This window comes from Ambystoma mexicanum, chromosome 1q (genome assembly GCF_040938575.1).
Source record: "Ambystoma mexicanum isolate Mex_15411 chromosome 1q, UKY_AmexF1_1, whole genome shotgun sequence".
Taxonomy (NCBI): Eukaryota; Metazoa; Chordata; class Amphibia; order Caudata; family Ambystomatidae; genus Ambystoma; species Ambystoma mexicanum.
The window spans coordinates 1,306,237,715-1,306,265,254 of NC_090922.1; the positions used below are offsets into that span (position 1 = coordinate 1,306,237,715).

The following is a 27,540-nucleotide window of genomic DNA, read 5'->3' on the forward strand; positions in this document are numbered from 1 at the left end:
TTCCTCTGAGGAATGGACCATCTTTGGGGATGTCTCCACTGGCCTTTCCTGGGTTTGATCATTGCAGAACAAGCACTTGTGGGGTAGATCAGAGTTGCCTCCATTAATGCTAATGGCCCTTTAACTTTCCCATTCATTTCTGTGGAACTGTGAACTTGCACTGGAACTCTCAAAATGGACTCTGGGATTCTTACCTGGCCATGGATATTTGACCTGGATCCCATACAGCTTCAGTGAGGTCTGGGGCAATTTTTGAACTTTTTTCATTTACCTGTGATTCTATATTGATTTTATTCATGCCCTGCATTTTGTATTGGGTGAATGCACTTCAAACACCATTTCCTATAGGAATTTGCATATTTTTCATTGAAACGTTTAAGGAAAGTAACTCTTGACAAAATATTGTACTGGTTCTTAGAAGAATGGTTAACGGTTTCATGTTTTCTATGGCTCTAATTTATTTAATGTGACTGTGCTTTGTTGTGCAGGCCCACAGGGGACTTGCCTGCTTGATGGTTTTTTTGGTTCCCTGTTTGTCCCCACCCCCCGTTACTTTGATTGCTCACCTTTGTTAGAGGGCAGACACATAGACATTGGGGTTATGAGAGCCATTGTATAGATGTTCCTGTTTTTATAATGTGCTTAGTATATTTTCAAACTGGATTATTAAAAGTACTCATTTCACCTGATCATTTTATGTGTTAAAGCGTGTATGTGTCAGTATATTGATGTACTGTTGTCCCTATGTGTGTGTGGACTAATTGTACCTTTGTGTCAGCCAAAACCCCTATCTGAGAGGGTAAGCCTTGTCACTATTTCCATGTTGGCTGCTGAATGAGGTTTGATTTCCCTGTTGTTTCATGTTTTTGGCTCCTGCCCATCCTGCAAAGCGGCTAGTGGTTGTAGGATCCTCAAATGAGGATGCTGCAAATACTGCCTTAAAATTGGCCAAGACTCACAGGGAGAGGGACAAGTTCCCCTTCAGCCAGAGTGGTGGTGACCCTCACTATCCCTGGAGGCACCCTTCCTTAGGATGTACTGTATAGTGTTTGCGAGGTCCAGTCCGATTAAACTGTGCATATCTTGTCCAGGAGGTGGGTCTGATGATCCTCGTGCTGCAGAGCCTGTGAGGAGTCCTAGATTTGGCCTTGGTTCGTCTGTAGGATTTTGGAGCCTATGCCCAACCAGGTAATTGCAGGAAGGAGACTGAACTTAGAGTGGGGGAGTGAGCCAGGGAGTCTTTTGCACTCTCATATCTGGATGCCATTGCTAAAGTGTGGGCTGAGTTACTGAGTGTGGGACTTAGTAGGTATGGAATATCACTCTGCTGAGTGGATCTAACTGGTCTTTTATTTTCTTGACACATATGATGTGGCATTTATAACGCGCCTGTACACAAGTGTTTCTAGGCGCGACAAGACAAGGATGGGGAAACGAAGGGAGGACAAAAAACGATTTTACTAGGCCTTGTGTATGGGGAAAGGGAGAAGTGTCGGGGGGGTGGAGAGGTGTGGGGGGGAAATGAGGATGGTGAAGTGCAGTTAACTCACGTGCAGCCAGTTGGTGGCTCATAAGTGCAGAGAGAATGCAGATAACAGACCCTTAAGTGCTGGGGAGCCTGGAGGCAGTGCAAGGGCAACTGGACATGCAGGAGCCTGGGCCAGAGTTCTGAGGGTGATTGGTGCATCAGCAGGGGAGAGGAAGAGAGAAAGCGGAAGCAAAAAGGAAGGTCTTGGGTTGCTTCTGGAACCGGAGGTGGTATTGCTCAAGTATGAGAGAGGCAGGGAGGCTGTTCCAGAGGGAGGCCCCAGCCGAGGAGATGGATCTTCCCCCAACTCTCTGCTTGGAGAAGCGTCAGACCCTTGGAGTGGAGGTGTACAAGTGGAGAGCTCGGGAAGGAACATGTTTTGGAAAAGAAAGTTGGAGGTAGAGCAGTCCCAGACCCTCGAAAGCCTTGTGGTCTTTAAGTTGATCCTTGCAGCCACCGGGAGGCAGTGAAGAGATTTAACAGCTGGAGACGTACGATCCCTGGCCTTGAGGCCAAGGTCAAGTCTTTCAGTCCTGTTCTGAAGAAGTTGTAAAGGTCGACGAGTAGAGGCAGGAAGATTTAGAAGAAGGCTGTTGCAATAGTCCAGCCTAGAGAGGACCAGAGCTTTGGAGACAGTGAGCTTCTGGGGGAAAGTGAGAAAAAAAAGAATATCTCTGAGGAGATGCAGCTGATGGGACTTCTTGGAGATGTCGGAGATGTGAGTCGAAGATGACACCAAGGTTCATAGCCTCACAGGAAGGAGCAGGAAGAGAGGGCCCATAATGAGGTGGACGGTCCATAAGCTGGTTGGCCCTGCACAGAGAACTCCCAAAATTAAACTGAGTAGAGCAATGCTATTGTGAAGAGTGCAGCACTGCAAGCTTTCGTATTGCTGCCTGACCCAATGCTCTGGGAAGCTGTTGCGTGTAGTCCATATGGGAAAAGCTGATCACCAATTCACATGACCTTTTGAAGTGAAGTGGCTTTTGGAGCCTCGAGCATCACAAGTAGATAAGGCTTCCTGCCACGTGGAGGAGATGGAAGATCTAGAACAAGGTTTATGGAACTTGTCTGGCCGCAGTGGCATCAATAGCAAGCGGATTAACCTGCTATGCAAAGTTTAATTCATACGGACCTGTTTGGACTACCAATGGAATAGGCTTGATGATGGGCAGAACAGGATATCCAAGATGGAAGACTCTTCTGCAATGCCTGTGGAGATCATCAAGATGATAGCCAAGCAGCTGAAGGAGTTAGTGAGGGAGGTGAAGAAGGGGAGGGACCCCTTAAGGGAGATCATTGAAGAACAGCATACACATTTTTGGCAAATAAGAATGATTTGTTATGCTTGGAGTGGTATTGCCAGAGCACTGTACATGGAAGGTATGTACATACAATTATCACCCAACCGAAGTTGGTACTCATTTATTGACCTTGGAAGCATGAAAGGCTGAGTAGGCCTTGCTAGGATTTGAACCTGTGACCTGGAGATCACACATTGAGGAAAGTTAGCATAGTGGGTTAAGCGCTCACTGCTTCGATCAGAGATGGATAACCTGGAGAGCTTTGCTGAAGCTATGATGTAAGGAATCCACCTTTGTCTCGGATGCACTGCATTAATATACTATGCTTCAGGTGACCCACTTGGCTCCCTGCCACCATGATTTTCTTGCAGTGAAATGGGGAGTGAGTGCCTGGATAGTTCACCTCCTCCTCCTCCTTAACATTGGGGGTTGATAGTCTTTCATAAGTCCCTTAACTTTAGGGCACATAGGTTGTTTCGAGATGACCAAGGTGGACGATACTGTTGGTGTGCACAAGGGTTAACCATGGTATATCCCTTACTCAGTGGTTTTCAAACTCTATGCTAAGCTGCTCTTTCCCTCCTTGAGTAAAAACACTGTTGGCAGGCCTCCTAAATACAATAATTGCTTATAGTTTCCTTTTTTAATTTAATTGTACATGCTTTTCATAAGCAGTTAGAACAGTAATCAGAATTTCATTATAACATACAACTAACAAACAGTGGTAGTGAATACTTAGGGAAAATTGTGACCGCATAAATTCATCAGCTGTAGAACTTCAAATAAACTAGAAATAAGGCACCGATGGGTCAAAGCAATGTCTGAGTTAAACCATGGATTTTCATAGTTATTATAACCTAGCGGGAGAGTGTCATTAGACAATGAAAAGAATTTCCCTTCACAAGGGGTTATGGGGCAATAGTCCTCCGAAATGATGTTAAATGTAAACTGATCCCAGACAGATCTGCATTTGTCGGCGAGTGTGGCAGTGATCTTTTCCATGGCGCGTACCTGCCAAATTAGAGTTCAGCATGAATGCATCAAGGGAGCGTCTGTCATGTAGTTTTTTTTTATTAAAGGAAGGGGTCACTCGTTTTTAATTCAATCGCAATAACATTCATATCACACCATATATCAATGTACTGACGTTTTATTTTCACTGTGCATAACTTGCATTTTGAACGATTAATACCTGCAAACCGTTCCCATCAGCCATTTTGTGATAGTGTAATGTGCAGGATTGACTCAAGTCAACTGCCCCAGTGGCATTAGACACACATCCACTATGCGCTGCCCCTTGCCATGATGTTTGTGAACGACCAAGTTAAATGCACATTGTACACATTGCATTCACCTGTTGCCATGGGAATCCGTAATCGCCTCTTCATTCAATAAATAACAAAGCCTTTCTCTGATCCCGGAGTGCTTGGACACTCTAGTTTCTGACCTGTGAGAAATGTAATTGCTTCTAATCGCCTACTAACTCCACCATCGGCTACTCTGCAAAAAGTAAATCTATTGATGGGGTTATGCTATTGGAAAAGTGCTCCTCTTCATGGGCATATAATAAATTATGCCTTGTGAATTAGCTATTTATCCCAATAGGTCTCTATTGATGTCATTTTGGTACCATGGACCCATTGAAAGTTCTCCCGATCTTGTCTCATTCTAAATGAAGATGCACGATTACTTTAATGTCATTTTTTAAAGCTCATTTTGATTTGAGATTTTAAAAATAATTCCCCATTAATTTCTTTAGCAAGTTCGTTTTTTTCTGGTTTCATTTGTAAACCATGTCCAGTATTTAGGGGTTCATGAGTTTGAATCCATGGATGAAAAAAAGCCATCAAGGTAAAGCCGAAACCTAATGGTGGAGATGACTGATAAAGAGGACAAAGATTTTCCCCATCAAGATTTTGCCACTTGGTGTTGCTGCCATCATTGCCAATTGATGGCCAGCTTGGAAGAAAATGTGTTTCAGCGAAAACTCCACCTGCATGGGCTATATATCGGAAGATGGTCATCTGTAACTATACATAACTCTGCAAACTTCAGCGCAGCATGCCGTGCATTTTTGTTTCTACAAATGCTGATGGCCAATAACTTTATTTCGGCATTTGAGCCATACAAGTATTACAAAACATGTAAGCACAGTACAATTATTAAAAAAGAAAGGAAGGGAAGAATAAAAGAAATGGGGAACATTCAGGCAACTTTTAAACGTATTGTACAGCAGACCCAAGGCCCAGTCTTTAAACATAGGCGGGATTTAGGATCTAACAAAACAAAAAGGAAATTAGTTTTATAGCACAAGGGGACAGTGGCATTGCTTCAACATAGTCTTGGGGGGTTTCGGTTGAAGAGTATCGACTATAAGACTTTTACCGAGTGGAACGGTATTCGGTCCTGAAAGTGTCAGCTTAGTATGTTTTTCAGATCATGGCCACTGGGTATGATTGCACTGTTCGCAGGTGAGTGGTATCTTGCCAGAAAACTCAATAAACGATTCGCAGTACTAACTCTTAAAGACCATTTTAACAGAATCAGAAACATTGCTGCCCCTCTGGTGTACCCTTGTGCAACACAGGATTTGTTCTGGTGTTGCAAATAGGCACCCTCTTACAGCTCGAAGCCAGTGTCTACATTTTGACAAGCGCTTCCCTGGGTTCACAATCACTTGACACCAATTTGGGGACCCTGTGCAAATGTACAATCCCCTCAGTAATCTGGGATGCTATTTGTCTTCCAGGGTTTACATGGCGGGTGTAATAGGGGCCACTTCACCCTATCGGGTACAGACTTAAACTTGTGTTCCTTGTCCACTTGCCAAATAGTTGTCCGGGGCAGTACGGCAAGTGTTGATTCTTGGACACACATACGGCAAGTGTTGGGGAGAATTCTCATTATATGGCTAAATTCCCTTACCTACCTATAGAGTCCCCCAGCAGCTTTGCTGGATTTGAAGTTTTGACTCTCTTCCCACTCTTAGACATGTTTGCTATGTGTGTTCTGGGCTATTTTTTGTGTTTTATGTCTATGGGGTTTACCTTTCCCTCATAGGAACCATATTTATACACACGTTACACAGCACCTTCAGTGCAGTGACACGGTGTCGTAGCATCCCCCAAACAGACTCCATACCCTGGGACTGACTGTCTCCCAGGGCATGTAAAGTCCCCATTGCCTTAACTAGTCAATTGTTATGAACTAAACCAGTACAACCCATCTTACTATGAAGGTACTGGGAAGGGTTAATAGTTTTTCCCTGGTGTTCATTTTCGAGAGGGTACCGTACAGTCCCTCTCAAGTTTCTGGCTGGTGGCAGTGGTTACTACCGAAAATATTCGACCGCGAATATTTCCCTATGGGATTTTCCCATTGTTCGATGCTACCACGTTTTCTGACAGCCTCTAACATCCCGCCTGTTTGTTTTATTATTAACTTTACTCCGGTAGGTTTTATTTGCCAGAACTTTAATATAAATTATTTCTCGTGTCTTGCTCTAAACACCTAACCCAGGTTGGGGATCCTTTGTTCGTCCTTTTGGCGAGCTTCTGCCAAGAAGCCCTCCTTTCGGCACCACTGAGTCTGGGGTGGGTCCATTGTGTGGGAAGGGGAGTAGGACCCCTGGACAGGGTTGCTGCAGCAACCCATGTCGCACTCTAACCTGATAGGCTGGAGGGTCGCTCGCCAAGATGACCACTCCACTGATTGAGTGACAGCTAGGCTGTATGAATGGGGATCTTTTTGCATAAAAGCAGGGTCCTGAGGACTGGAAGAGCAAGACGTCGCCAGTGGAGCCGAGGAACCGAAGAGGAGAGAAGCCAAAGACATCTGCAACGACTGAACCACCGGTGAAGTCCTGCTGCAGTGTCTCACCATTTTTCTCCACACGACGAGAGGAGATCTTCATCTGAAAGAGCCTTCTTCCCTTGAGCTGTTGGGGCCAACCATTTTGCCAATCGCCTTCCCGGACATGCCTTGGTCGAATCGCCAGTGCCCTGCACTTGGAGGCCGGATAGCCAGGCAGCCATCCACCCGGACCGCGATTTAAAGGAGTATACCTTTTATTCATTGGGCAGCACCGCGGCTGGTTTCATCCCTGGGTAGTGCAGTCACTCGAACCTTCCTCCACGACGAGAGCCTCTCTTCCTCTGCTGGATCCCCTGAACTGCAGGAACTTCCAGGCACAACCACCACCGCATGAGCCTCTTCTTCATTGTAAGGTACTTTGTTCCGCCAGACCTCCCTTTTTGTGTGGTAGCGCTAAAGGTGTTTAATATCCTTTACCTACCTGTTGGGTTGGTGGCCGCCCCTTTCGCCTAACATTGTCTTTCACCTTCTGCACCCACCTTTTCGAATCGTTAACCAAAGACTTGACTGCAGCTACAAGAACATTTTGCTCCTGTGACCTTGTATTTGTATTGATTGATTTATAAAGCGCTTTACACCTTGCCCTGTGCTATTGACTCTGGCACAGGCCTATGGACTCTGGCTAAATTTGTTAGAACTGCCTTCTCTAGACAACTAGAACTGTGTTGGTGCACCTACTTCTTATAGCCACCTTTTTCTCCCTACTTTTAAAACTTGTGAAGTGCCATTTTGCTCGTTATTCATTTAAGTATTCTCTATGCTAAAGTACTGCCTTGCCTAAACTTGTTCACAAACTTATTGGGAAGTGTTGCTAAGGTGCCTAAGAAGATATTCCTGTATAACTTGTCCTTTCCCTCCCTTGTGAAAAATTGCTAGAGTGCCATTTGTGTTTGGTTTTCACACTGCCGTTTTGCTCAGTTTTCACTCTTGCTCAAACTTGTCCAATTTAAATAGGGAGTTGTGTATACTTTTCTTGACTAATTTTAACTTGCTTTATTAACTGTGATTAATGTGTCGAACTAGAAGTGGGTACAATAAATATATATATTATTTTTAATACAAAGATTTGGTCAGTGTTTCCTTGTACCATAGCACTGTAGTCCTATTGTGTAAACCCTGAATACAGCTCATCTCCCTCTTGTGATAGGTCGGACTGCTTAGCCACAGCTACCAACTAAATCTTTGTGGTACAGACTGATACCAAAGGGAATATATTGCTCATAGATGTAGTCTTAATCTTCTGTAGTGCTCCCTAAGGGAACTGCAAAGGATTCTGCCCAACAGCGAGTATGGTTAGTTGTGGCTGTTTCAGGTAACAAACCTTTGCCTCCAGTTGCGGGTGTGTGGCTGGTGCTGTATTTCTTCCCATTCATCACATTTGTGGATCCCCCCCACCCCTTCAAAAGATTAGGTGTTTTTCGTGGCGCAGGGGTTATGGAGGCAAATTTTAGACTGGGTCGGGCTGGCTTCCTCTACGGTATTTAAAACCTTTTTTTCATCCTCTTGATGGTGCAATGAGTCCCCTTTGTTCAAGCCTTTCCCAACAGCATCCACCAGCGATAGGACCAGCCTCTTTAGAGTAAGAAGTACTGCACTGGAACTTATGTGCAAAGTTCCCTTCGCCAGACCAAATAGAAGTGGCTTAGGCAACCCATTGTTCAAACCAGCATAGCTATCAGCCGCCCCCTGCCATAATCGATCTGGCAGATGTCTCCAACCAACGATGACTCATTCTTAGTGTCCCGTGGGCCCTGGTGGTGTTCAACAGAATCGGGTGGGGGGGGGGGGGAGGAGATGGAGGAGGGTGAGGGGCGGCTTGGCAAGGATGGCCGGCTCTGGAAACATAAGGCCCTCCACACCATCAAAGTGGCGTTGATGATGGCCAATGGATAGGGCTGCTCAAGTCTGCACTGACTGGGGCGATGTAGCAACAGGGAGGATGAAAGGAGCAACAGCAGACAGAGGTAAATGGCCGGTAGGTGGAATAGATGTACTAGAATAATGGTCAGCACTTCCCTTTTGTCCAGAATCCCTGGGCTGACCGATGGGAAGGCACATGGGCTTGTCAATTGTAATAACGGGCTCAGTGTTGTACAAAGAGTTACTACTCACCTAGAGGTCCAAACTAACTGGGACATTAGATGAACACAGGAGTTTGTTTATTTCACGAATGGGGGTGTAAGCTTCCCCCTGGTGCGCAATTGAGTTAAGCGAGCTGATTTCGTAGTACCTAACATGGAGGGAGTTGGGGCTGACGCCAGTACTGGAATTTCTCTTTTCACACTCAGCAGTTTATATTTGGGGAAAGGTACTGTAGTTTGTTGCGATGCAGTAGATGTAACCGAAGGGATTAGAGTTGCCATTGTAAAGCTGCGAAGAAAGTCAGCAAAAGGCCCCTTTTTTGTGTGCAAATAATGGTGTACTCTGGTTCCCTGCACAAATCCTCAATTCAGCACGTCGGAGCAATGTCAGCGTCACCATAAAAGTACACTTTTGAGCCAAAAGTTCCATTCACCTTGTTTCCTTGTTTTAGCAGTTTTATTAAGGATAGAAAAACTGCCTTTCGTCTCCCGACTTTGCCTCTCATCTGTACAGCGATACTGCTTGGATACTTGATGCTTGATGGATCTACTTATCGCGTGTGCAGATTCCAGGGGTTACACAGCTTATTCAGCGACTCAGCAGTAAGCAATACAACAATTCTGGGGAATCCTCAAAGAGCTGGCAGCCGCTAACTCCCTGCAGATGCCAACCCCTGCACCCTTTACCCTCGCTGCCTTCGGCCTAGCAGGGGCTTGCCAGGAGTTTTGTCTACAAGCTGGTGAGCGGGGCCTCCGTGGAAGACGGGTGTGCAGGCCACAGAATGCAGGGTCCTCACTGCAGACGTTAACTCCTGTGCTCCCCCACCCCCTCAAAGGCTTCATGTCACTGATTCATCTGTGTTCCCTTACAAATTACCTGACTTGAAATTGGGTCGGAAGTACTGGAATATCCATCTGCCCAAGAATCTCGAGTATTTTCTATCTTTTGATATGTAATATTTCTTTGGTTACTCATCCAATCCTTGTTCTCGTGTTTTGCTTTTTTCAAAAAAACAAATCCCACGCTCCAAAAAAATGTTTACTGTCCAATACATTCCTTTACTCTTTCCACCTACTATTTATACAACCACATATTAGAATGATATTCCTTTTTATTTCGATTTGTTGTCAACCAACAGTAGTTCAATAAGTTTTGCTTTATGCTCTAGCTTAGAAAATTAAAACAAATGGCAAAAAACCCAACTTTATCATTCTGTTCGGTCAGTTCAAAAAAAAATTTCAACAGATGGTACATGCTCGTCATGGATTAATGGAAGATGGGGATCAGACTCTTTAGAGAAGGATTGTCCAACTACAGGCCACGAGGGCCGGAATCCTGATGGGTTTTCAGCATATCCCTCAATTTTGATGAGAAAAATGTGCATACATTTAGAATTGTATGCAAATTTCTCATGAATATTAATGACATATATCCTGAAAACCAAACCTGTTTCTGGTCCTCGAGTTGGACAACCATGCTTTAGAGTGCTATCTGCATGTGTTGTACGAACTTTAACAGAGGAGTTTCCAAGTGCGATTGGTACATAACAAGGTACGTTGACATACACGCAAATCGAGGTGGATTTTTTTAAATTAACCTAAATCTGTTATTTGTGTTTCATTTTAATGCCTTGACTTTTCCTTGGGTGCGATTTGTTATGGTTTCAAATTATGGCCCCAGCATGCCACCTAATTGCTATTGTGTTGCTTAGTACACCGTTGTACAATAATTATGTTTTTAATAGTAAACCATAGTGAGCAAGGACTTGTCATACAACAAAGAGTGATCACGACTGTCTTATTTGAGATCCTATTGCTTGTGGTATTTTGATTTACTTTGTGTAATAAGGTTCCACTTTCTCCTTCTCTGCTCCCGATCTCTCGTCTCTGATACTCTGGCCATCACTGATCCGGCTCTGGCGTGGGTCGCCTTTTTTCTCTGACTGTCCGTCCCAGGTGGAACTTGGGTCCTTTCTCTCCTCTGTCACTCTCTACTTGTGGTGTCTGCCAGGCATCTAACCTTTCCCCCTGGTTCTTAAATATCTACATGCCCCCCTTGGCCCACAGGATCTCTACCTTCACCTCCAACTTTCAGTGTTATGCCGATTACGCACAGCTCTTTCCTGACTGTCCGCAATTTATTCTTGGTGTGCTGCTAACAATCTCTTCCAGAATGCCAGTAAGACAGACATCGTCCTCATTGGGACCCCGGCTCTCGCTTTCCCACTTTCACACTGGCTGGCCTCACTGGGCACTGCGGCCTCAATGAGGCAAAATACCTAGGTGTCCTCTTTGACTCCACTCTCTCCTCCTTTGCTCGCATCTGACATCTCCAAAAAGTACCACTACCAACAGCGCCTCCTCTGACGTATTCTACCTTTTCTCACTTTCCTCCAGAGGCTCACCATCAGTTCTCTCTAGGCTGGACTACTGCAACAGCCTCTTTCTTTATTAATCTTCCTTCTACGCTCTGTCCTCTACAACTCATCCATAACAAAACCGCAAGACTTATCCTTGGCCTCAAGCCCAGGGACAGCATCTCTCTGGTGCTGAAATCCCTCCACTGGCTCCCCGTGGCTGCAAGGATCAAGTTCAAGACCCTCTGCATAATCCACAAGGCCTTCTGGGGCCAGGGCCCACACTATTTACAACGCTCTCTTCCTAAAAACTCTCCCTCAAGAGTCTTCCGCTCTTCCTCCTCCAAATCTCTGCGTGTGACGTTTTTCCAAACAGAGATTTGGGGGTAGATTGTTATCCTTTCGCAGGTGCCTCCCTCTGGAACAGCCTTTCTGCCTCTCTCCGTCTTGAGCCGGAACACCTTAAGTTCCGGAAACTCCTCAAGTCTTTCCTCTTCTCTTCCTCCTTCACTCTTTCGCTCTTCCTCTCCCATACTAATCTCCTCTCCATCCCCCTCCTTCTCCTCCCTAACCTTTTGTTTTTTTTTATTACTGGCTGCCTTGTTAACATCTAGAGCCTTACAGCTCCCAGACTCCCCCTCCAGCATTTGCACTTGCCTCCGAGCCACTGCACTATGGTACAGCATTACTGCACTTTCTGCTTACGCTCAATGAGCGGGGAGACCTCTCTGCACTTAACCCAGAGCCTTACTGGACGTGCTTGTTCTCCCCACAAACTCCCGTCTTCCCCTCACCACCACCTCCATTGTACTACGCATGCATGACCTGAATGTACTGATGACTTGTACGTTAGTTTGTCCTGTCCCTCCCTCACTTCTTTGCCTCTCCCCTCAACCCCCTCTTAGCTTGGTTGCGACTAAGACGTCATGCATTTTTCTAGAAGAAACACCTCGGGCCTAGTTTGCTAGTTTTTTCTGTTAGATCATTCGGAAACTTCAAGGCCTAAGAATGATTACTGTTTCTGCCTTGCTCCCTCCCACCTTGAAGCACTTTGAAGCACTCCACCTGTGTATAAGTTGCTGTATAAATAAACAATTACAATCTCGGCATACAACCTCTCGGTCTAAAAGTGGACACCAAAGACCGGTCTTAAACGTGTCAATATGCACATTTTGAAATTAAAATATCCATTCGTAATCCAGATGAGAAATATATTGTTGAATGCACCTAAAGCACACCACAAAGTAATTAGATGTTTTTCAGACATCATTTAACAAAGATGCTGTCCAAGCGTGGCATGTACATGAACGCCATGACATCACTGTTAATAGACAATGCAAGTGCTACTGGATACTGCTATTCTTCAACTATGTTGCTTCACTCCACTTGGTAAGCAAAAAGGGGGAGGTGTTCTTAATTGGAATTGTTGGTGATGCTCATGCAAACCCTGTTGTCTGGATGGGTACAGGCACTCGGTGTGTTTCTTGCTTCTCCTATTCTTGATATGTGTCAGATGCCTGGTGTCGTGTGTGGGGGGTCACTGAAGTGTGGTGCCACCATTGTAGAATGTGTGGGCATGGGTGTTTCGTTTGTGACAGGTGAGAGTAGAGTGCTGGCTTGGTGAGACGTGCTGGCTATTTGACTACTGACAATTGTACTTACAATCCTGTAGAACAATAAACTCTGAAGTAATATACTTGCCTGCTCGGCGGTGATTCTTCCAGAACCCTATTACTTCAGTATAGTTTTGCTTTGTACAATTTTGAACAATGTATCCATAGTGAGTAGCCCAACATCTGACACACTACAATGCTTTGTATCGTCAAATGGTATACAGACCATCACATTAAATTAACTATTATTTGAACATAATAGAGACCCGTTTTCCCAGGGCAGATGCTCGCATGACATCCTTTTCCAGCCAACTATTACTTTATACCGTATACAGTGCTAATTCAATTTCTAAGTGTCTACCAAAGCGTGTGCTCCACTGGACCGGTAGGATACAGAGAATGTGTTCTTTTTTTCAGTCAATGTGTCAAGAGCTAGTATTGTGAAGACGCCCCACCGAATAAACCTTTGTCATCTGTCCTGTTAGGGAGATTTATCATTTTTATGCTTCATCCCCTCTCCTAGTGAGACCACAGCACTTTTTCTGGTCCTTTATTCTTTCTATCCTGAATGAGTGGAGTCTTTTCCCACTCATTCATTCTTATTTACTCTGATTTCTGGAATTCTGTTGCGTTTTACCTTTACTATGGAGTCTACTTCCCACATATCTCCTTAAAAGCATCTGTTTAACTTTTGCTGCTTACAGCTTCGTATGAGATTCTTCGGTTATCCTTACTTTCTACTGTTAAGAATAGAGATATTTTGTATCTCTCCTACAACTTTATATTCTGAGGCATTGGTTCACACCACCTTATGTGGGTTGTCAAGGGGATACCTAGTATCCCCCTTCTCTCTGCTCCTATGACTGTTGTCAGACAACCTTCTAGTTGTGGCTGGTGGCCAGGGATGTGTTCTACCAACTATTGTTCATATTTTCTGCAGGCACGATAGGGCTACTCAAGTTCTAACTTGGTAGCTCCTTATTTCACCATTTCTAGTGTAGTTGTCCTTTGTTGGCCCTTAGCCTTCCATTATGGGAGGGGGAGGTTGTGTGGTTTTGCCTTTGTCTGGAACCCTTGGGTATACCTGCCTAGGCTCCAATGTGTCTGGACAGGCAGGAAGAGGGGGAGGAGTTTTTCACTCTCCTTCCCTTTGTCTGCCTGAGTGACTGAATTGAACCAGCTCTCACTGGGTGTCTAACTGCCCTGATTGGACATGCACCCTGCCCCTTTCTGTAAACTGCTGAGAGAGAGAGAGAGAGATTTCAGAGGAGTGTGTGCTGCAACTGAATGAAAGATGAGGCTCCTGAGGTGGAGAACAAGCTGACAAATGGAAACTGAAGTAACCGAAGAAGACTATGACCAAAGACGCCTGCAGACCCTTTGCAACACAGTGAAGCGACCACTGCTGCCCTGACCTAGTTTTCTAAGCGACATAGGAACCCCAAAGACCACTCTTCCCTTTCGCTAGTGGGACCAACCAGCCCTGAGACGAACTACAATCTGAGCCATCTCCCGAGGTCTTGAGGCTCTCCAGAGCTGCAGACTGTGAATACCTCTGACACAATTGAAGTGCATTGTCTTTGAAAGGCCAAATCCGTCCAGGTCTTTGAGCTCCAAGTGAACCTCCAGAGACACAAATCGCATCCTTTTTTGGTGCTGCAGTAAAGGCGCTAAAACCGCCAACTGACAGAACTGAAGAAATACGTGCCAGAGGTCCCATCCATAGTCCTGCTTTTCTTCACCAGACCAAGGAATCAGGTTGGTTCCAGCGCTGCCACATCAAGGAGAATCCAGCCACGAACAATTCTTCAAACCTAAGGTACTGTTGGGAACAAGGTATTGCTTACCTTAATCCAAAAAGTCGCTCCAGAGCCATGGAGTATACCTATAGGTATCCTGGGCAACCCATTTAGATGGCATTTTCACCACTTTGCGCAAATCAGGGGTTGTTTCTGTGCATTTAAAAGCACATCCTAAATTTAGAAACAAGATGTGCTTGTAAATGTGCAGAAAGTGTAGGCAACCTTATACTCCTTTGAATAGTCACATGGTGGGTGCCACTGCATGAAAGGGTCTTTCCTGATCCAGTCATGCAATACATTTTATTTTTAGTGTGACAGAGGTTTGAACCGCTGCTGTCTCACTTGGCTTTCTGTTCCTCAAACGGTAATGCATTTTTCTGGGTCGCATTTTACAGTGGCAGGGGCCTTACGGGCCCTTCACTGAGAAATGTGCTGAGAGCCTATAGAGCACTGTCGGGAGAGCGCTTCCAAAATGAACACATTCAAGGTGGTTGGCCATTTCATCATTTGTTCTACAGCTCAGCCAGCTCAGCCCCATGGAAATGCACATGTTACCTTTCAGAATAAGGTGACCTGCTCATTTACAAACATGTGTTCTCTTAAAAAAAAATAGCATATCCTCTGCTCTATTTTTAGATGCCCCATTTTTGGAGGTTAAGGAAAAAAAAAATTGGCACATGAGGGGGCAAAAGAGACAGTGGGAAGGATGGGTCATATGTGGAGTGGTAGGCAAGAAAACAGAGTGGTGAGGCGGTGGGCCAGTCATCAGAGGGAGCAGCGTGCCAGAAACGGAGAGGGAGCGGAGGTACAGACAGTAAATTGAGCATGATCTCAGGGGGGAGCTGTGGAACAAAAAGCAGAGTGGGAGTGGTTGCCCGGAAAGAGGCAGTGAGCTGCAGATTGGGAGAAAGGATGAGGAAAGCGTGCAATAGAATGGGAGAAAAGGATGCAGAAGTAGCATGAAAGAATGAAGGACTGTATGCAGAGGGAAGAATTGTGGAATGTGAGTTGGGAGTATGATTTGGAGTGCAGCAGAGACTGGGAAGTGCAAATTGTGACTTGGCAGTGTGACAGAACACGCGAGTATGTGTATGACAGAGGTTTTGGAATGCAAGTTGTAATGGGGAATTGAGACGTGTGAGTGAGTGTTGGTGAGAGGTGCGTGTGTTTGGGAATTGTTGAACATGGAAGAACATTTTCAGAATTACAACTGATAATAATCAATAACAGTAATATTAAATAGGCATGCATATTAAACCAAACACATAGCCAAAACAATATTGAGCCAAGCCAGACATCTGGGACTCTTCCTGTTAAATTGATACAAATGATATACATAATGACACCCTGGCTCTCTTGTAGCCTTGCATACTGCCTCTTCCCTGCAATGTGCCAATCTTGCACACTAGTCAATAGAAAATGTGCCACAAAAATGCTGCAATTTGTAAAGGTTTGGGCCGCAAAATTTGCCATTTCATGCTGCAGTATCCTGGAGGGTCTGATCAGTAATGCACATCAAAGAAACACCTACACATAAATGTACATTAAAATATAGATTTATCATAACTACACAAGTTGCTGTTAAATACTTAGTACAATAAAGCAACTACAAATGGCTATCCTTTTCAATACTTTAAAAAATGCAACTTCTTAGTTGGTAGTTGCTGAACGTGCAGTACTTCGGTAATAACGCGCACCCACAAAGTAATACAGTAATTGCATTTAGTCAGCATACACATATAAGATGGTGATTTCTGGGAAGGAAAACAGTTGGTTAGTGTTATCCTAGTAGAGCTTCAGGTTCTAGAGGCAGATTCCTGGCAAAGCAAGTCTTTTAAGACAAAAAACGCAACTCTAGCTTAAGGCAGTTCAGAGAGGGCTCAATGTCTTGAAAAGCATTAGTCAAGTTCCTGTAGATATTAGCTGCTAGTAAGGAAGATACAAGAAGGCTTAACCAACGTTGGAGAGCCTGTTAAAGGGTTAGCTAAAGGGACACAAGCAGTGGCTTGGGTCGGAGTGTTGCCCTGGACACCACTACGTGCTCTCCAATGCTCTGGAACGACTTTCTGGACTAAGGTAAGCAATACCTTTTTCCCTACAGTACCTTAGGTTTGTAGAAAATGTTTGAAGTTTCTTTGGTCTGTTGACGAAACGTAGGACAATGGATGGGATCTCTCAGCAGCAGTCTTGACGGTGCGGTGGACCATTGGCACGACTGTCGTAAACTTATCTGGTCACTCTGCGATTTTGGCGCCTTTTCTGAAGCACCAACAAAGGATGCAATTAATCCGATCAATCTTCTTTGCTTCTGGCAGTCCCTCACTCTGCTCAGGGGTGCGGGGGGTCTGGGTGAGGTGGATTGGATCTCTGCCGTGTAATTGAGGGCTCAGCAAAAATGTGGATGGATTCGGGCTTTCCACAACGTTGTACTCGAAATGGGCAGCAGGTCTCCTGGTATTGAGGGTTTTGCAGCTCTAGAAAATCGCAGGACCTCGAGAGACGGCTCAAATCAAAGTCAGTCTTTGGACTGGTTGTTCCCACCAGTCAAAGGGAAGGAGTCTTTGGGTAAGATTTCAAGATCAATGATAGATATTCCTGACCCGTGTCGACCCCATAACCTTTTGCTGGACTGGTCGATTATTTTTCCCTTTACCTCAGTGAGTGGGAATCTTTTTCCACACTCACAGAATCTTTTACTCTTTTTATGGGTGTAATTTTTAAGACTCTCCATAGTCTCTTTTAAAAGTTATCCTCTTTGACAACTTTTTGGCAATAAGTGCCTATTGTTGCTGGATTGCCCTAGGGCCTCCCCTTTGAACTTTCTCTGGCTAAACATGTGAGAACTACAATTCCCAGGGTAGAAAGTATCTTTGGATCCCTTTTACATTTTATTCGGCGAGACCAGCACCCCCCTACCCTCCACATTATGTGGAGTGCTGGGGAGATGCTGAATATCCCCTTTCTCATTTTGAATTTTAATTTGGTGCATCTTTACCACAGGCTGTTTCCACAGCCCTGGTAAAGGCACCCATGGGTGCCCATTTTACCAAAATGGCCCCTTATTTTTTTTTTTCACCCTTTTAGTGGTACTTGTCCATTCTTGATCATTCTTATGACATCCAGGGTTGAACTCCTTCGTGTTCACTTTATCTTCGTCCGGAGTCCTGTGAACTTCCTACCCAGGCTCCAGTGTTTGTGAAGGCAACAAGTGAGGGAGGAGTCCAACTCTGCCGTCCTTTGTCTTACAGCCGAAATGTGAGAATCTAGTTCAAACTGGGAGGCTGGCTGTCCTGGAAGGATTGCCAACACCCCCAGCCACCCGCCCACCACCCCATCCACTCAAAGTACGAATGTTGCAAGGCTGTTTGATTTGCTCTGTTTCTGATACAAAGTATCTCTCAATCCTTTAGAACTGTAGTTACTCTTGGATAGAGCAAAGATCTCAAATGCGGGTCCTACGGATCCCCTGCAACACTGCCCATAAGGAGCTGTGTGCTGCACTAGTAAAATACAGATGCCTTTACGAGTTATGGATGGAAATCAACTCCATAGGACAGGTAGAGTAGAAGAGACAGAGCCCATAAGAATGAATGAGTGGAAAAAGGCTCCACTCATTTAGGATTAAAGAAAAAGGTCCAGAGGTCCAGCAAAAAGTGCTGGCATGGGGCCGGGGGGGGGGGGGGGGGTGTTCACTAGGAGAGGGGAATGGTGCTATATTAATGTCGTTGGGATTGCTTGAATTAAGTGCAAGTGCAGCCTTTCTGTAACAGAAGTTACTTTGTCACTTTATGAAAGAACCTTGTGACTTTACTGGATATCTCAGCTTGCATACAACAAACCGCCACCCAACGGATATCTCAGCTCACATACAACAAACCCCTCCCCCCGGGGGTGGCCAGCCCCAAAGTTTGAAGGCCACCGACTAATGTGTTGTCCCATGATTTCGATGACTGGTCACATGGGCCTTAGTGGTCAAAACTGATACGATTATAGTGTGGTGTGAGAGGTAAAGATTTTAACGTTGATTCTTTAAGTGAGAAGTTGTAGTTGGTAGGCAGGAATCAACCATACCATGACTAGGATTGCCATTGTTAATTTAAGTATATGCTTGACGGAATACATTTTGATACACTATTCTGTTCTATCATTTTAGCACCCAGAAGCCTCCAACCAGGATTTGTTTTCGGATGCCCAAACCCACATTTGGGCACTAGAAGGTTAGTGTGTGCAACTGTAACGTTTCATTGTCTACGAATGCATTGAGGGTGTTCATTTCTGTTCTGCCCCACATCATTTCTGCCATTTTAACATCCAAAATCGTCTAGTAGCCACTATCATTGAGGAATATAGCATCTAGTATCATTAGTTTTGAGCAGCATTTGTTTTTTGTCTCCAATGGCCTCAGCAGCAGCACCTCCATTACAAGTCTCTCCCAAAGGGTGTTCAGCCGAGGTTGAATGAGAAGTGGTCACTCTTTTAAATTGTTTTATGATGGATGATTGCTCCCTTGAGCAGATCGGTTTTGGCAAAGAATATTGTGAGTGGACTGATTGAATAGGACACTACCTTGACATGTACTCTTTACAATTTGCTGCCATATTAAATGCCACACACAGTCACAAATCTAAGATCTCGAAGGTGATTGCCTTATTGAATTTGTGACATCACTCTCACTTTAACCAATCTCTTCATAGCTCCAAGTGCCTTTCACCATCACTTCGTTTGACAACGCCCCTGGCACTGCTTCGCTGCTACGAGGCACACACGCTAAGACCCCCCTCAATGAATAATTGCTTAGCCTCTCCTTAAAGGCTATTACACAGCTCCTAGACTCCCGGTTCCCCACCAGCGCATGGCTCGGTCTATCTCTCACTTTACCGATGCCCGACGGCTGAACCTCCATACATGCCCGAGCTCATCTCAGTATCGAGCTTGTTGCTGTGACTAATAACTTTATTGTAGCACCGAACCCACTGCTATGCCCTGCATGTTGCCTTGCCGCATACCTGTTATTCACTACAGGCTTATTTGTTTCATTTAAACAGCCTATTAGCATGCCCTGCCACTTGCATCCAGTATCAAGCTCATCTACGGGCCTCTTCCCTTCTTACCTAATGCCCATCGCTGAATGCCCATTTCTACCTCTACTTAAGCATGTATGATTAGTCTCTCTAACACACGCTATACTATTTTGCAATGCCATGTTTAACCTTTGTGTTGCCCCACTGCAAATTCTCCATTTTGTACTATTTTGAACTTAGATACACATTTGCCACTTTGTGCTAATTCGAATTTAGGTGCATATTTGCCACTTTGTGCTAATTCGAATTTAGGTGCATATTTGCCACTTTGTTCTATTTTGAATTTGGGTGCATATTTGCCACTTTGTGCTATTTTGAATTTAGATGCATATTTGCCACTTTGTGCTATTTTGAATTTAGATGCATATTTTCCACTTTGTGCTATTTTGAATTTAGGTCCCTTTTAGCCATCTTATACTACATTGTACTACCCTATAGACCTACCCCTACCCAGATTTAATTAACTAACCCAGCAGCCTAGGCTGCCCTCCAAACTATCTCCACAACTTTAGCCTCCAGCACCACGCACCCTCGTAGCCATACTATGTTCACCTGGCTTACACTCATCATGTTCCCTTTCTGCGTTCAACTGGACAATGTACCCTGTAGCGGTAACAACTATATAGCCTACATGAACGGCCTAGCTAAACTCGCCTGTCCTAGACACCACCCCATACTGTGCCCCACACCCTTCCTACCACCACTGACCACCTGCCCACCCACTCACCACCTGCCCGCTAAATCACCCACCAACTTAGGCTCCCCGGCTACCACTAACACAGCCCACAGCAACCTCAGACCTAGCACCAAGCCTAACCACACCAAGCCTCTTGCCAGCCCCAAGCCTCCGAGACCTACCCCCTCTCGCTCTCCCAATACTAGACTATCTAACACAACTAGCAAGTCCACTGCCAAACTCATTTCCAAAACCTATAAGGAACACAAGGCGACCAACATACCCAAGCTACCCCCACTAAAAGGAGCATTACTCGATGTCAGATCCCTTGCTGCCCACCCTACAGAAATAGCTGACATCATTCTCACCAATGACCTAGATTTCATAGCTTTAACAGAAACTTTGCTTTATGAAGCATCTGGACCATACTCCTCTCTAGCCATCCCGGACAACTAAAGCATCTTCAGAGCCGATGGACCCAAAGCTAGGGGAGGAGGCGTAGCAATCATCTACAAATCCCGCTTAAACTTCAGATCAGCCGCCTCAGTGTCCCTTACATCCTGCGAACTACTCAGTCAATTTGCAAACCTCCCCCCACAAGTACAATCACTTTCCACCTCATATACAGACCCCCCTTGGGTCTTTGAAGAAGACATCACATCCCTCATTGCTGAAAACTCCAAGCCATCAACACACATAATTATCCTCGGGGACCTTAACCTTGGTTACCGCGACCCCAACGATGCACCTGCCGCATCCTTAGCCAACGCCCTAACAGAACACTGCTTCGCACAACTCATTGTCCACCCCACCCACCAGAAGGGCAGACTCATTGACTGGGTAGCGACCTACAACTGCAACACGCTCTGCAAGGACCCCCAACCTCTGACAGGGACGGATCACCACCTCATCCTCCTTGAGGTCAACACCAACCAACCAATACCCAAAAAAAGCCCCTTAGCACCAGCCTGCTCCACCAGGAACAAACGCAATATTACTGCTGAAGCACTAATACCCTTGGTCCTACCCACCCTTAATGCACTCCCAACCAATGCTGACCTTAACCTACTGGTCGACACCTTTAATGACTCCATGGCCAGGGCGATGGATACCATTGCCCCTCTGAAACTACGCAAAGTGAAACCAAGAGATCACCTGAACTCTTGGTACACCCCCAAACTCAAGCTGCTCAGAAAAAAGAAAGCTAAGGCACAACTCACCTGGAAAACCAACCCCACCCCGGAAAACAAAACCAATCTCACGACCATATCTTCACTATACAAAAGCGAAATAATTTGCACTAAAAAAGAGGCATACAACATCTGGATTGATCAGGCTGGATCCTGCACTAAAGAATTATTTAAAATCCTAAACGAATTGGAAAATCCCAATCCTCCCGCTGATACCTGCTTAAAAGACAAACCTTGGTGCACCAGTATCCAAAACGCCTTTAACAACAAAATCACAGGACTCCAAAATAAAAATGAGGACAAACGCCGACAACTCCAACAATAAACTCACCAACCTTGGCTCACCTACGCCCAGCAATACCAAAACAGGCTTCACATTCAAGAAAGTAACCACGGTAGAAGTTCAGAAAATCATCGCCTCACTTAAGCCCTCGAACTTCAAAGGGGATAGCTGCCCCGCCCAGATCATAAAGGACGCAGCCAGAGATCTTTCCCCCTTCATCACGAAACTCATCAACCTATCATTCCTCAATAACTCAGTCCCCAGCAATCTAAAACAATCATGGGTTCTCCCACTCCTGAAAAAACAATCTCTTGACCCAGCCATACCCACTAACTACAGACCCATCACCACAGTCCCCTTCCTATTACAAATCTTGGACAGTCCCCTACCTCCAAATTCAGGAATACCTAGAATCCAACCAACTGCTAGGAATACGCCAATCCAGCTTCAGACCTCAACACGGAACAACCGGCCCTTGTTGACCTCAAAAGTCAAATTGATGAAATTAAAGACAAAGGCAATACCGCAATCCTACTCCTCTTAGACCTCTCAGCGGCCTTCGACCTGGTCGACCATAAAATCCTCTGTAGCCTCCTAGCCACCGCAGCTCACTTCTCCTCCGCTGCAGTCACATGGATACAATCCTTTCTGGCAAACAGAACCATGCGGGTCTTCTCTACAGATGCAGAAGACCCCATCCCCATCTCCTGCAGAGTCCCACAAGGCTCCCGTGTCTCCCCCACTTTGAATAACATATTTACAAAGCCACTATTTGACTAACTGGACCATCTGGCTGTCACCTACACAAATTACGCAGATGACAACCAGATACTCCTCACCATCACATGCAACTACCAGACAGACGTCACCCGAATAAACAAAATATTCTCCTCCATTCAGGCATGGGTGGCCTCCCATGGCCTCTGCTTGAATGATGAGAAGACTGAGCTCCTCTTTGTCGGCACTACCAGCAACCTGGCAAAACGGAATTCCAACTACAACAACATCGCTATCGACGGTCACACCATCGCCAAAAGCATAAAAACGCTTGGCTTTTACCTCCATGCCAACTGCAATCTCTCCAAACAAACTTAACACGATTGTCAGGGCCAGCAGACCTTTCCTATCTTCCAACACTTGCCTTACTCTTGCAAGAGCCCTCATACAATTCAAACTGGACTACTGCAATAGCCTGTACCTAGGTGCCAACCAATCAATAATTAACAAACTACAAGTACTTCAAAATAACGGATTACGCGCAGCACTCGACATCCCCAGACGTGAGCACATCTCCACTGCCAGGAAATCCTGCAGATGGCTCTCCATCCGACAGAAAATCGACCTGAAAACCATCTGCCTCACATACAAGGCTTTAAACCACCTAGCCCCACCGTATCTCACTAACAAATTCACCCTGAAACTCCCCACCAGAACCACTCGATCCTCCCAACACCTTATGCTTGTCAGTGCCCAGATTCCTCTTAAAAAGAGCTGGATGAGCTAGCTTCACAGTACTTGCCTGCCAACTCTGGAGCACCCTACCACTCGACATCAAAACCATTGAGTCCTTCCAGATCTTCAGGAAACATGTTATCAGTTGGCTCCTGAGCAATGAGTAACTCCGCCATATGCTCAAATATACGTGAACTCTGCAAATTGTTGTATTGGTAACTGTAGTACCTCCCAATATGGACGTACCCCTGCCATTGCTCAAACATGTCTGTATAACTCTGTAAACTGCTGTATTGTGAAATTGTATACATCACAATTATGTAACCGTCTTCTGATGTGCCCTCCTACCTCCGGGTTTGGAGCGCTATACAAATAAACAAAAAAACACTTCCCATTTCCTCCACTCTAACTCCATCAAAAGGTTATTATTCAGACAATGAAATGCTTTGGTTTACATCCTTCCTTATCTAGCCACTTCATTATTTTCCTCTTTTTCTGTGCTCTCATCAAAACTTCGTAGCCATTTCATTCATATAGTCTTCTACAATTTCACGGTTTCACATCAGGCTCGAGTCGGAATCCCGACAGTAGGGACTGACATGTTGCAAATATTGTAATTTAATGGTGGGTAGCTACGCTATTCAAGCCCCAAGGTGCCTGATAAGCAAATAATGTTGGTATTGTGGAAGGTAGGGATCCAGAATCCGAGCCAAAAGGTTGGAAAAGAACTTCCTAGCCTTCTGCACTGGGAGAAAACTTGGATATCCAGTACATTCTCAATCACAATGTTACTTTTAATGGAAATGACCGGTGTCAGTTAGTATGTTCCAGTTAATGGAGTGCTACTGTATTTAGTAAATTCTGCTTTTCCCACGCCTTCTGTTCTACGAAACTACAAATCACCCTTGCAGTCTCTTGTTTTGAATTGTTGGTCCTCACTTCTAACTTGTCTGCTGTTTGTTATTGGATTTGGCTCCATTCAATCTTCCCTTTTTTCATCCATATCCTGTTACTGGTTGCATTCAAGCTACTGAGAAGGTATACTAGCGATTTTAGTTTTATCCTTTTAATTAAAACTTTTCACCCACTTGTTTGGTCCGAATCCTATTTACGGGGTTTCTGCATTTTCCCCTTTTGATTTTTGGGTTTTTATGATTTCATTTGGTGGTCCCCCTGCCATTAGATTACTTTTTCCTTTAAGGTATATTGTATTGGGTCGCCCATAAGGTGCTGTCTCAGATGTGCTTCTCAGGCACCTCATTTTTGCACTTGGGTGATTTTATCACCCTACATTGGTTTAAGGTGGTAGGCTGGTGGCAGACATAGCAGATTTTCTGCATTAGTTGCCCATTGTACCGTTATGATAGCCAAGTGGTCATTGATGGGCTTTTTAAGTCCTACTGTTAGCAATTTTGTTTCAACGAAATCCTTTGTTCATGGAAACTCAGGTACAGGTGTTAAAATTGCTGTTCTTCCCACGTGGGCTCTTTGTGAACCCCAAAACGGCTGCCTCCATGGATTTTGGGGCCAACCCGATTGGCTTGCTGCCATATCCTTTGTTTTAAATCCCCTAATGGAAGTAGTGGGCTGGTGGAAGACTACCCCAGTGAGTGAAGGGACATGTAGGGGAAACCCTGTCCTGAGCTTATTGCTGCTGGATTTTTAAAGGTTTGCAGATATGCTTACCTGTTCAAGAATCTCTTGCCATTACTGCATTTGTAGACCCTGTTCTGGCCTAACTGGCTTGACGCACTGGTCTGGGCATATATTTAGGCTCCTGGGTGTCCTTCCCAAGTTTTTGTAGCCCTCCTTATGGTCCTCATCTGCTTGGCCAGGCCTGTCATACTGAGACTGTTTTCCAGCCTCCTTTACTAGATTTTACTGCAATTTCCCACCAGTGGTCTGCCGTCATGGTTTTGAAAGCTACTTACACCTGGAAAGTTGTTGGGATTGCAATATCCTGTAGAGCTTCTCAGGGCTCTTTGATCGCCACCACAGTTGTCCTATTGCACTGGTTGTTTTTCCTGGTTTGCAATCCATTCTTGTCTGCTGAGCCACGGGGGTCGGCCATGTGCGGATTCCTCCATGCTCCTGGAGCGAACGCCGTTGTCGAATCCACTTCTGACTGGTGGGGTCAGACTACAGTGAAGGACGGTTTGTCGTCTTTTGGGCCATCAAGCCCATGGTTGGCTTGGCCTGCAAGCCCCCGAGTAATCAGATCCTTCATTTTGCCCATTAAAGAGAAGTCACATCAGGTTGTTCTGCTTTCCTTGAAAAATGTTTTTAAGAACCAACACAGTAAGTACTCTCCTCTGGGCCCTGGGTTTGTGTTTTACTCAAAATACCTTCAGGGATTCCCAGTGGTTGTTGGGTTTGGCAGGTCCCTTTCTACTGCATTTCCCATTGGTTGACATTTGTAGGGCAAAATTGTGCTTTGCATTTCTGCTTTTGGGGCTGCTGGGTCTTGAACTCTCCACTGAATCTCTTCTTCTGGGTCCCATGTGGTCGACTGCTACCTTTTGGTTACCTGTGGGAAAGAAACTGGGACTTACCTTGCTTTTCGCAAACTAGGTCAGCCTACAGACTTTGTTCTGTTTGTTCCTGGACACTTCCCTCACTTTTGAAACCAGATTTCCCACCACATGAAAGTACTTAACTGGTCTGTGGAATTTTCCTGGGTTGTCCCTACACCCCCTGGAGTTCTTCAGAAGGCCCTAGATTACTATAGTCTTTCGCTTATTTGTTGGGTATTTTCATATTTTGATATCACACTACTGCATAGGATATACATTGTGTCACTGTGATGCTGCACATTTCCTCCTTGGTGTGTAACATGCATTTGTATGCGACATGACTGCCCGACTTAAATATCCTGGACTTTTGTATCCCTCCTGACAGACATGTGATGTGTACACAGATGTATTATGTAGAATGCTTTTTTTTTAGAATACAATTGGAAACCTGTACTAATTTATGTGTGGTAGCCTTGGATCCTGACTAGTAATCAGTGCCTGTAATATTTCAGGGGGCGGGGAGGACTTGGCTCTGGGTTGGACTCTATGTGCTGTCTGCCATCACGTATGGAACTTACATTTTAGGGTAAAGAGTGAGTTGGTCCTACTCACAACTCATACAAGTGTGGCATATTTTGTCGGGCCTATTTGGGTTAATTGTACCTCCCTACTAGCCTTCCTCCATCCTGAAGTTTAGCCTGACCGCTCTGCTGCAGCTACCATTGGAGAGTCTGGTCTTTCCTTTTGGGTGACACACTGTTCTACCATTAGGTTAGATGACTGCCCAGCTAACAGATATGGCTGAGCACCTAGAATCTATGAAAGAAACAAACACTCTTGGAAATATTTAAGTTCGATATAACGGCGCACATGAATAAGCTTATCTTTCAATTTATTTTAATTTTGTTTAAAGCGCAGACCTAGCTAGAGAGCCGTGGAGTGCTGTAAAGTGTGGGTAGCTGGCATTTGGGCTAGCACCTTTAACAGCCCCGTACTGTGAGGCTATGTGTCAGTATGTGTATCCATTGGAGTATGTCCTTGGTCAGCTGTTGTTGAAAGAGCCATGTTTTGAGATCTTTGCAAAATTGGAGAATTGTGGGCGCATTCCGAGCCAACACAGAGATAGAGTTCCAGAGGGTTGGGTGAATGACAAGAGGATTGTTTGCGGGTTCTCTCTGCGGATGAGTTGTTGTTCCAGCCGGTTGGTTGATATGCTGCGTGAGGAGCCTGTGCCACCGGTCATGTGGAGCTTAGACTCGAGGTACGCTGGTGTGCTAGTCATGACTGCTTTGTAGACGATACATGCAGTCTTGAACAGTATCCTGGCTTGGAGTTGTAGCAAATGTAGTTTGTGGAGGATGCTGGTAATTCGGGCAAATTTCCATGCTCCCATAATAAGACGTGTTGCAGGGTGGTGGACTGCTTTTAGTCTAGCAAAGGGAGAGCATTTCCCCCATCGATGTGCAAGGCCAGAAGGGCCTGCACTATGGTCCGGATGTTATGTGACAGGATGAAGGGTTTTATTTTTTGAAGGGTAGACATTCCGAGCCATGCTAGTCCACAGCTTAGACCTCTAACATGCTGTTGATCAGAAAATTAGCCAATGAAAATGAAGCTGGTGGGTTGTTTGGAAAATATGGGTAATTGGTCTTTGTGGTGCCATAAAACATTTTTAGTTTTAAAAATCGGTCGGTGCTAAGATTAATTTCAAGAAACCTCCCTAAGGGAGGGTTCTGCCCCCCTATTATAGTGTACAGGGGGGGTTAGATACTTGGGTGTAGCCAGTC

General features: G+C 45.1%; 1 protein-coding gene across 1 annotated transcript in view; it reads left to right on the plus strand.

Moving 5' to 3' along the window:
- The window catches only part of NDC1 (NDC1 transmembrane nucleoporin), a 367,243-nt gene that overhangs the window by 260,087 nt on the left and 79,616 nt on the right, over positions 1 to 27,540 (plus strand). Inside the window, exon 15 of the mRNA XM_069642162.1 lies at positions 18,712 to 18,775. Within this exon, the coding sequence (XP_069498263.1) occupies positions 18,712 to 18,775 (64 nt within the window). The remainder of the gene's footprint in view (positions 1 to 18,711; positions 18,776 to 27,540) is intronic.